Source organism: Buceros rhinoceros, unplaced genomic scaffold, assembly GCF_000710305.1.
Source record: "Buceros rhinoceros silvestris isolate BGI_N320 unplaced genomic scaffold, ASM71030v1 scaffold45598, whole genome shotgun sequence".
Lineage (NCBI taxonomy): Eukaryota > Metazoa > Chordata > Aves > Bucerotiformes > Bucerotidae > Buceros > Buceros rhinoceros.
In genome coordinates this window covers 3,356-13,798 of record NW_010429501.1, presented here as the reverse complement: position 1 = coordinate 13,798, position 10,443 = coordinate 3,356, and the positions used below count along the sequence as shown (strand labels likewise).

General features: G+C 36.1%; 1 protein-coding gene across 2 annotated transcripts in view; it reads left to right on the top strand.

Annotated features, from left to right (window-relative positions):
* The window catches only part of MTRR (5-methyltetrahydrofolate-homocysteine methyltransferase reductase), a 25,400-nt gene that overhangs the window by 13,730 nt on the left and 1,227 nt on the right, over positions 1 to 10,443 (top strand). For both annotated transcript variants that reach the window (XM_010142641.1, XM_010142640.1), the window contains exons 8-14: positions 1,803 to 1,891; positions 3,504 to 3,684; positions 5,424 to 5,466; positions 5,912 to 6,098; positions 8,416 to 8,534; positions 10,112 to 10,204; positions 10,291 to 10,436. In XM_010142641.1, the coding sequence (XP_010140943.1) occupies positions 1,803 to 1,891; positions 3,504 to 3,684; positions 5,424 to 5,466; positions 5,912 to 6,098; positions 8,416 to 8,534; positions 10,112 to 10,204; positions 10,291 to 10,436 (858 nt within the window). The remainder of the gene's footprint in view (positions 1 to 1,802; positions 1,892 to 3,503; positions 3,685 to 5,423; positions 5,467 to 5,911; positions 6,099 to 8,415; positions 8,535 to 10,111; positions 10,205 to 10,290; positions 10,437 to 10,443) is intronic.

Here is a 10,443-nt window from a genome sequence, read left to right as displayed (position 1 = left end):
GAAAGAAAGTGAAATTATGTGTTAGTTTTGCAGCATTTTGCCATATCTTGTGTGTGAAATAGCATGCCTGTTTGTGAATCTTAGTAAATGATAATGGAGAGGAAGATCATAGCAGTGGATTGCAGCACAGAGAATCAAGGTTCTTGGTTCTGCTCTTGAGTCTCCTGAGTGACCCGGAGCAAATCACACTGACTTTTTATGCTGATGGATACTTGGCCAGGACCTAGCAAGTCGCTGCTGATACACTGGTTACCAGTCATGGCTTGTACATTTACTTCTATCCACTACAGTTATGAAGTTACATGGTTTGGGATCAAACCCAAATTCATTACATAACTTAATTGCTTGTTGTTGCCAATCTGTATGTAAGGAATTCAGCATTTTAATGCAGTTTTGCAATTCCTAGCGATGTTCCAGAATTGCTTTCCTTTTGAGATGGCTGTCTCTTAATTGCATACACATTTCTTAAGAATTTGTAACAGTTACTGCAGGTTATTGTGGTTGTGAATGAAGAGAGCTGAAAAACCTGGGAGAAGAGAGAGCAGGAACAGCAGGCTGTGCCTCTGCTGCATCTTCAAGATTTACCAGGAATTCCACTGAATTTTGTTCACAACCTCTCTTTGTTCAGTCTGTGAATTCTTTGATGAAGTAGATGAGATCAATTGAGAGGACAAAACAGAAATTACTTGCAGTGTGGTACAAAGTATCGTTCAATACTCGATTTCGGTAGTTGTTTTTTTACTGTATGTATGAGCATCTTAGAGGATTAAGTACTTCTTGGAACATGCTGTCAGCATGTTCAAGAATAGAAAGTTTATATAAATGTGAAAATGGGTGCTTCTTTCCTGCATTATATTTGTGCCAATCCTCTTGTCTTCCAAATTAAATATTGTTCTTTGTAGCAAGGGTTCAGTCAAGTAGTGCTGATCTGAGGAGATAATTTAGCAAGTTATATATGTACGCTTTTGGAGTGAAAGTTCTGTAGTATTAAAGGGCTCTTGAGCATGGAAAAAAGCATACTATGAATCAGTTGATTGATCAAACGCTAAGAAATATTGTGAAGAGAAAACCCAACATGCAAGTTGGGTCTAAGGAAACAATTTGGCACCTGCAGTGCTTATTAATTAAAGGCGATTTGTCACATAAATGCGCTTATATTGCTTTTGGGGTTAACTTAGAATAGCTGCTTTAGTATGACACAGTGTGAGGCTGATAAGCCTGGCTGCACTCTAGCTGTCTCCAGGAAGGGGTACGTGGGATGTCAGTGTACTTCCCAGAAATGAAAACTGTAAAGAGTACAGGAGGGATTATTTGTTTGTACAGAAACCCCTTGGATCTGCTGGGTCCCAGGCTCCAGCTTGGCACCATCTGTATACACCTTTGGTTAAATCATTAAAAAACTTCAGTGTGTTCCAATTTTCAGGAGCACTTATTGACAGAGGGGAAAAAAATGTGGATGTTTCTTTTCCTGGTAAGCATTCCTCTCAAGGTGAAAAGTGGCAACAAAGCCTTGAGTGGTTTAGCAGTGACCAGTTATTTGAACTTTTATGTATTACACCCCTCTTTCTGTTTTCTGCTTTCCTGATAAGTTTTTACTTTTCATTGGAAAACTGTTACTGATACTTTGCTGGAAAAACTTGCTGTTTAGTTTATAATTTGCTAACCAGCTGGGGCTCAAACATACAAGATTTAATGCAGTTTAGCTCTCTTGTATTTCTTGAAGCAACAAGCACTCTGAGGTGCCATTTTTGGATGTTAACAGATGCGTGGTTTGTTTTGTGTTTTTCTCCTACTGAACCTAGGAGCAACTCATCCACAACATATCCCTGAAAGAAGTACTCTGAAATTCATTCTGACCTGGTGTCTGGAAATAAGAGCAGTTCCCAAAAAGGTGTGTATCTGTTTGTTCTGTTAAAGAGAAATCCTTGGTAATTCTATGCTCTGTGGGCTCTTACAGATCTGTTCCTTGCTTAGTGTCTACTTACTATGTTGTTTGGTGAGTAAGTATTGTCAGTTTCTGTGCTGCTGTTTGAACTTTATTTTTAGAAATTTCACTTCTGGTACTTTTTCTGGCAAACTATGAGATACAGAAATCTCTATTCTTATTGTGCAGTGCCTTGATTCATAACTAGTCTGGAAGTGAATAGAAAAGTTTTAGATACTTTGGTGGCAGATAACTGGACATCTGACTGAACCCGGCCCCACAGGCATTTTAGATAAATCATTCTTTCTTATCAGAGGGAGCAATGTCTGTCAAGTTTTGTTACTGAAAACGCACATGTTGCTCTATACAAACGTACCATAATGTCTTTTAAATTATTTTAAAGCTTTTGGTAACCCGGCAGAATTTGAAGAAAGTTTTTTGTTCGTATAGTATTTGTTCTCACAGCTTGTGAATATAATTTTCATTTCATTCTGTGTCTGCAGAAAAATTGGAATCTTGCAATTGCAAATGCATGTATGTTGCTGTTATTGTCAAAACACATTTTAAAGATAACTTTGTGTGAAGGATGAAGCTAAACAGTTGTGTTGGTTAGGTCTCTGAGGGAAATCAGGTTTTGAAGGACCTTTTCATTCAGTTTAGTGGATTTCACAGCAGAAGATAAGAGAATCTTCCAATTGTTTCAACCTTTTCAAAGCTGCATTTAAAAATTTTGAAAATTTGTCTTAACAAGAGGAGTAGGTAGAGAGTGCTGGCTGGCAAATATGGCCCAAGCCAGTTTTTACAACCTAACCGTTTTATTGCCTGGTCAGCATATAATGTGCTTTATGTAACTCCATACTTAAAACTACTGTCTGGAAGGTCAGTGTTTGAGCACACTCAAATTACTTTCCAAGTATTCTTTTGTCTAGAATATGTCATCTAATTGGCATCTGACTTGGTATTTTGGATCACTTTTCTTTTATTCATTGTGTCAATTGCCACTTGATTTTGGAAAACACCTTGTAACTATTTACATAGTTACGTGATTTTTACTTCCAATGCTCAATTTAATTTTCCCTTGAGAAGATTTTGCAGTACCATTATGTAGGCATAAAATATGGACTAAAACACCCTAGCAACATTTACATGACTCCTTAAATACTGTACTTTGTTTACAGTAATACCTCTTCTAAGACTTTTTGTTATTCCTTTCCTGGCATCTGTAACTTAGCAAATGGTGTTTTTTCTTGAGTTAATTTGTTACGAAGCTGATACTTAACTAAAATGCAAATACATAAATAAGAAAGCCTTTCATAAATTTAGGATTTTTCAGGGAATGGGTTGTGCCTGGTTGTCTCTCCCCTCCTCAGGCTAGGTAGGAGCTGAGGGAAAAAAAAAAAAGGGGAAAATGTAAATTTTCATAGCAGGTAATGGAGATTGGGAAATAAATTATTATCCATTTACCTGTCAGGTGACTACTTCCTGTCCCCAGGCAACCCACTTTTTTTGCAGTTTTGTGACCATTTTCCCAAATGGGCAAGTTTTTTTTACCGTTTGCTCTTATTTTTCTTCCCCACAGGCATTTTTGCGAGCTCTCGTAGAATGTACCAGTGACATGGGAGAAAAACGGAGGCTTCAAGAGCTTTGCAGCAGACAAGGAGCCGCTGATTACACACGCTTTATTAGAGATTCTAATGTTTGCTTGCTGGATTTACTTCGTGCTTTTCCAAGCTGCAAGCCTTCACTTAACCTTTTAATTGGTAAGCGACTGATTTAGATTTAATTAGATTTCATTTCTGAAAATGCATCAGACTAAATGTTCAGTCACCCAGGAAATTGGAATAACTGGTCAGTTAACTGCTTTAGAAATATTATGATATCCATAGTGATCAAAGCTGTTCTTGGGGACCAAAGCTCTGTTCTGCAGCGTGTAGTCTTAGGCCTTCATTCTGCAAGCGCTTAGGTACATACCTATGCTTCCATTGACTCTGGACCGCCCTGTGCATAAAAAATAAGCGTACTTGCAGGATTAGGGTCTTTAAGAAACAGTTCATCAACTGCTTACAAATAAAAAAAGGTGTTTTTACAACCTCTGATTTCCCTGCCTGCATGTTCATTTCTTGCACTTTTACTTGTTAAAATGGAAAGCTTTTCCCGCTCTATTTGTATTTATGTAATGTCCAACACTCTCACTGGGTTTCGTGTATAAAACATTGAAGGAATGAGACTCCAACTGTAAACATATAAAATACATCTGAAAATACTGGCAAATACTCCAGATTAAAAACCAGTGTCATATGAAATAAAAAATTTGTTTTTTATGTCCTTGCAATCATCTTCTCAATACCTACCCCAGTCATTCCTCCTTAGTACACAGGGGGGATTTAAAAAAATATGTACAAGATTATACAAATACATGAATTTTCACAGTGAAAGCAAAAGTACTTGCCTTTTCAAAGGTGGTATGGAACATGCTGTAGCAACTGAACTGAATAAAAGGAAATTTTGGAAGGTTTTTAAATGTGTTCCCCCAGGGAAGTAATGTGCTGAATGGGCTTAGTGTCCTCTCTAAGTGATTTCACTGAACTAACGTACCTTAACTCTGACTTGCCACTATGTTATGTAGCAGAGCAACTTTAAAATATGTCAGGGTGTCCATGTACTTGTTGGAACTCTGCAAAACGTTGGTACATGTGGAAAAACAACTAATAAGCAGTTACACTGTATGTTACTGGTTTTGCTCCACTGTATGTTTTCTGGCATTTGCTAGGCCCAATTCTTCTGGCATTGCTCGGTTATTGTCACCATTCTCCACCATGTTGTTTGCTTAGTGATGTGTGTGGCTCCTTGTAAAATCCCTGTTTCCTCAGCCAAAATGTGCAGTCTGTGTGCAAGTCACTCCTTTGAAGGCACCAGTGAGTTTGACCTTTTCTGAATATGTACGTACATGGATATAACTCTGTATGTGACAGATATTGTGGCTTTCTTACAGAATAAATGCCTGGTAAACTCCTGTCTCTGTTGGATTTTTAGCTGGGATTTCAAAAATTGCATAGGTACTCATGGTGGTTTGAAGTTGAACTGGCACATCTGCTTCTAGGACATCATATGTAGGCAACTTTCAATCAAGCAATTCCTAATTTAAGAGCTTTTGAGCTCTTTTAGATGAAATGTGGGGAAAATTGAATTTCAAGCTTCAACTTGTTCACTAGCTACTGGCATCTCTTCTGTGCACCTTACAGTTGTTTTTAATTGACCAAGAGCCCCATAAATTAATGGTCTCATTTTATAGGATCTCTAACAGACATTCCACAAAGTCTAAAAGCCGTTCAAAGTTCAAGTCTTAATAGCTTATTTCTGAACCACAAACACTGTACTACAGTTAAATTACAATGTTTATAATCTGTTGTAGTGTAAACATTCATATTTTCATTTTCATTGGGGTGAATCAAATAAGTGATGCTTTTTTTTTCCTCCTTTTTTTTTTTTATTTTTTCAGAACATCTTCCTAAATTACAAGCCAGATCATATTCGGCGTCAAGGTAATGAAATATTCAAATTACATCTCCTTTGTAATTTAGGTATTTTTTTTTCTCAGATGTGTGCTTGTATGTTATAATCTAAAGAAGGAATAGAAGAATGAAGGATAAAACATAAAGAAAAAGCGATTGTGTCTTTTTTGCAAAAAAACCCACAGGGTTTGACTATTTCAGACAAGGTTGTTTTGAGTGTCTGGCATGACTTTGGTAGAGTTCTCAACAGCAAAATCACACAGGTGTGAATCTGGTAGGAATTTGGATTCCCTTCTGTAGGCACTGGCCGTGAGTCCAACCTTAAGACATTTTCCAACTATATGTAAATATTACAGTTAGCTGAGCACCGAGAATCTTGATTCAGTTGAGGTGATTTGTGCTGTAAATGTACCTGTTGTAAGATAGCACAGCTATCTCTCAGGTTTTGGTTTGTTTTGTACTTTTGTCTTGTCAGTTCAAACTTGTATCAGCCAGGAAAACTGTGTTTTGTGTTTAATATTGTGGAGTTCCCAGCCTCTCCCACTAGACCAGTGTCAAGGAAAGGAGTATGTACAGGATGGCTTGCTGAGTTAGTTGCACCTCTACTGCGCTCCAATAAAAACACTCTGGATACAAAAGAAGAAAGCACTTCAATTGGAAAGGTATGAATATTAGATCTAAATTCCTTCACTGTTAAATTTACAGGTTTGAAACAACTACAGGTTTCTTTGTTCCCTGCTCTGATGTAATGCAGGTGTTTTGGTAGTATACACCATTTTGCAGTTCTACCTTACTTGTAAGTTTACTCTTCCCCCTGTAACTTGTGTAGAACTCATTGCTAAGTTGCTAAACTTAACATTTTACCTGCCCATGGATACCTGAGTTGTGAAACTTCCCATTGCTGACAGGCTGGAGTTGTTTTCCATCCCACTGGGATCTTGTAGGATGTTTTTGTGGACTAAGATACCACTGTGCACTTAGATGGTTATGTCTGTTAGTGGTGTAGGAGAGAGGCACTTAGTCACTTCCAGGAAACGGTGGCAGATGATAGGGGACAAATCTTAAAACTTCTGTCAGGTCTCACACAGTTTGCAAAGGCCAAGTTACTGAGTATGACACAGGGGACAGTCCCCTGTGGTATTTCTGATGCACATCAAAGATGTTTTGGCATGATGGGTATTATTAGGAGAGGGTACTTTTTTACCCCCTTTTTTCCTTTTGTGGCAGAGAATCTATGTAGTTAATCGGTCTCAAAGTTATTAGGTGTAAGCTAATTGTTAAAAATTTAGAATTCTACTATAAAGTTAATATGACAAAAGAACTACTGCCAATCTAATCTATGTATGATTAACAAAAATGGAAACAAGCATAGAATTTGGTTACAAGAAAACTGTGCCAATAATTCAGGGTGTTGGTTTGGCAAAATGGAAGGAAAACCCATACAAGTTATCCTGATTTTTTAAAACTAACTCGGAAAACAAACTGATTAATATGTACATAATATATATTACTCCAGTATTCACATCTGCTTTTTATTTAGAATATAATTCATTTGTAGTATGTTAAAAATCAAACATGAAAAAGAGGTGGAGTTAAAAACAAAAGAACTTTTATTACAAAATGGGTCCAAAGAAGGTTCAGAACTAATTGCATCTGCTGTGCAAGCTAGAATTCAGCTTAGATAAATGTGCAACAATTCACATAGATCTCAGAAATAATGTGGAATACCAATACAAAATAGATGAGTGTGATCTTATGCAAAAATGTTGTAGATTAATTGAAGATACTTTAACAGTGTAAATGTGTTTAGTATTTGCGGTTATTTTTTAAAGGAATGACCAGTCTGGAATCATTAACAGGGAAAATAGCCTCCTAACTCAAGCATGGTTAGAAGCAATAAGTATAACAGAAATACAAAAATTGCCTCCCACAAACAAAAATCATACTGGATTTTTTATTCATCATGAAACCAGAAAAATAATTCTGTTTAACGTTGTAATGTCTGTAGTGAATTAAACTATAAGAAATTAGTAGTGCTAAACCACTCAGGTTTACAGAAGAAAGTTTAAATAACTTGGTCTAGTGCTTCACTCCTCTCTTAAACTTGAAAGTAAATACAAATCCTTTCTCCTTCCTTAAACTAGGAAGTAAATTCAAATTCTTTCATAGTTCATCTGCAAAAAAAAAAAAGAGATGTTTCCTTACAATTTTAATGGATGAAACTCTGCTATAAGTGCTGCTTAGTCTTGGATAATCTTTCAAAGAATTAAAAATAGTCATCTCTTGTTTTCTATACATGGGGTTAGCCATGCCTAAGAGAATAGTTCTGGAGCTCCTATGAAAATTACGTTTAGACTTCCTTTCAGACACAGATACGAAAATCATCATTAGAGTTTATCAGCGGAATGATATAAAGCATTTTCCAAGATTTTTACTAGTTAATCTGCCTCCGCTCACCTATATGCATTTTTGGGGGTGTAAAACTTCTATGAAAGTTAAGAAAACAAGCTCAGTATAAGTAGGCTTCAATTCACTATAAATGAATCCTCACCTCCAAATGGAATGTTTTTGCATGCCCACAATGTAAAACAAGGTTGAGTTGCCTATAATAGCAATAAACTGGCTTTACTTCCCTTTGAGTACCAACACCAAACTTCCCATGAATTCTGTAACAGTATTCCCCAAATTTATGGTGCTGTCAACTTTCGTATTCAGAAACTCATGTTTGTGTGGTTTTCCCTAGTTTTACTCCAGTTGGATTAATAAGTTTGTAAATATGGTGTGAAATTTTTTTTCAGAAACTCGTGAAGTTTTATTCTAAATGTCTGTGTGGCATCAAAAATAAACCTGAAGCTCAGGGTTTTGAAGGGTGCGTGAACACATAACACTATGTAAATATCCTAAAGTTTCTAAAAATTTAATGGTATTTTCACTGCTGAAGCATATTCTTCAATTGTATTCTATCTAATTTCATTTTAGATATCTATTTTTGCTCGTCCAAACAATATTTTCCACTTACCTGCAGACCCATCTGTGCCATTCATAATGGTTGGTCCAGGAACGGGAATTTCACCATTTATTGGTTTCCTACAACATAGGTATGGATAGCAGCCTTTTATTTTACCTGAAAAGCAGCTTTTTTATGTTGAAGAAAATACAGCCTCAAATTTTGAGTACAAATGCAGTTAATATATTTTTTTATTATTATTATTTTCTTGTTTTTACTTTTTGTAACAGTGGTATGGTGATTAGAAACAGTCTTGTTAATTTTAAACAAGCAGTGCTTTTGTATTTATTTGTTTTTCAAATAAGTAAAACTTACACTTTTATCTGGCTGTATTTAGTATCTGTAGTGGATATATGAGGAAATGGGTGAACTGCAGAAATAGTAATAAGAAATTAAATCCTTTACCTGTGTGTTGCTAGTGGATGTCCTGTAAGAGGTTGGTAGTTTTTAGAAACAGTGTTGATTTGCTTTGATATGCAAAATCCATTTCCTTCAGAAGTGGCATCTATATTAAAAGGCTTGGCATGATGAATGTCAAGTTTTCCCCCACATTTCCTTATTTCTGTGTGTTTACACATTTTGATGTTTTAAGATGAGGAGCTTGGCACCTGAACACTCAACTGGGCAGCAGTCTTGGGTTTTGTGGGTTTCTGTTTGAGAAAAGGTAGATCCCTTTTCTTCCTCCCCAACTCCAGCAGCATAATTTTGCAAGGCAAAGAGAAGCTTGTTCAGATAGTGACAGATACCACATCACCAAGAATATGTAAAAACATGATCGTTCAGAGGAAACAAAGAACAGGAAGAGTGGAATATTTGTGTGGGAACGGTTGCAGGTTTTATAGGTAACAACACACGTCATTCCTATGTGACTCATTAGTTCTGACAAGATAATGGAGTTTCTTGCATCCTGTAACAATCATTTTTAAACCATTTTATTTGAGAGAAAAGTGAAATTTTGACAGGACGTTTCTGACTCCATGCTTTTACTTTAACCAAATCATTATGTACAATCCTTACTCCTTAAGTCTCAAATATACCTTTATCTCTCAGAAGTATTTTGCATTTTAAAGTATTTTTTATTTTAAAGTATTCATAGCATTTCATAAACATTTGATCAATGATAAATGAAATATCTTTCTCAATATGTGACTAGGAAGTTGAAGCTTAACCCCCTCTAAAGTAATACCTTCATCGTTATTTCAAGAAAATGCAATAACTCCTCTGATGATGTGCTAGTAAACAGGTTGTTATTCATAAAGTCAAGCAGGTTTCTACACCTAAATGGAAGACATACTAAAACTGCTTTGTGCCGAGTTTTCCCAGATGTTTTTGCACAGCTTCTGATGAAGGATAAAGGGTAGTGATCTCCTTATTCGGCAGTCAGGATTGTTTTATGAGGTGTTTGAAAGAGTCAATCTTAACTGTTCCAATATGAAATTGTAGCAAAAAAAATAACCCTTTTGAAGTTGATGGATTTTGAGTTGGACCAAAAGCTAATAGTCAAGAAAATCAAATAAGGAAGGTTTGACTGTGATTTACCTTACAGTCATTTCACATTTCTGCCAATCCAGAGGTTTATTAAAGTGCTATTTTAAATTTAATAATCTAATTCGTTTTAGATTCTGCATGTGATAAAATAGGATTGGATTTTTTTCTTTGTCTGTTTAGGCAAAAGCTCAGAGAAGAACATACTGAGTGGGAATTTGGAGAAACATGGCTGTTTTTTGGTTGTCGGCATCAGGATCGAGACTATTTGTTCAAGCAAGTTCACAATTTAGTATTGATTTTATATTCACGAGGGAATGCTTATCTCTGAGCTGTCACTAACAGTTTTTATTGCCTTTCAGAGATGAGCTCAGAAGTTTTCTTGAAAATGGCACATTAACTCATCTTAAAGTTTGTTTCTCAAGAGACTCTTCATCTGCAGAAGTAGCCGGGCCTAAATATGTGCAAGATGTCATTAGGCTTTATGCTAAGGAAGTTGCCAGAGACCTGCTGAA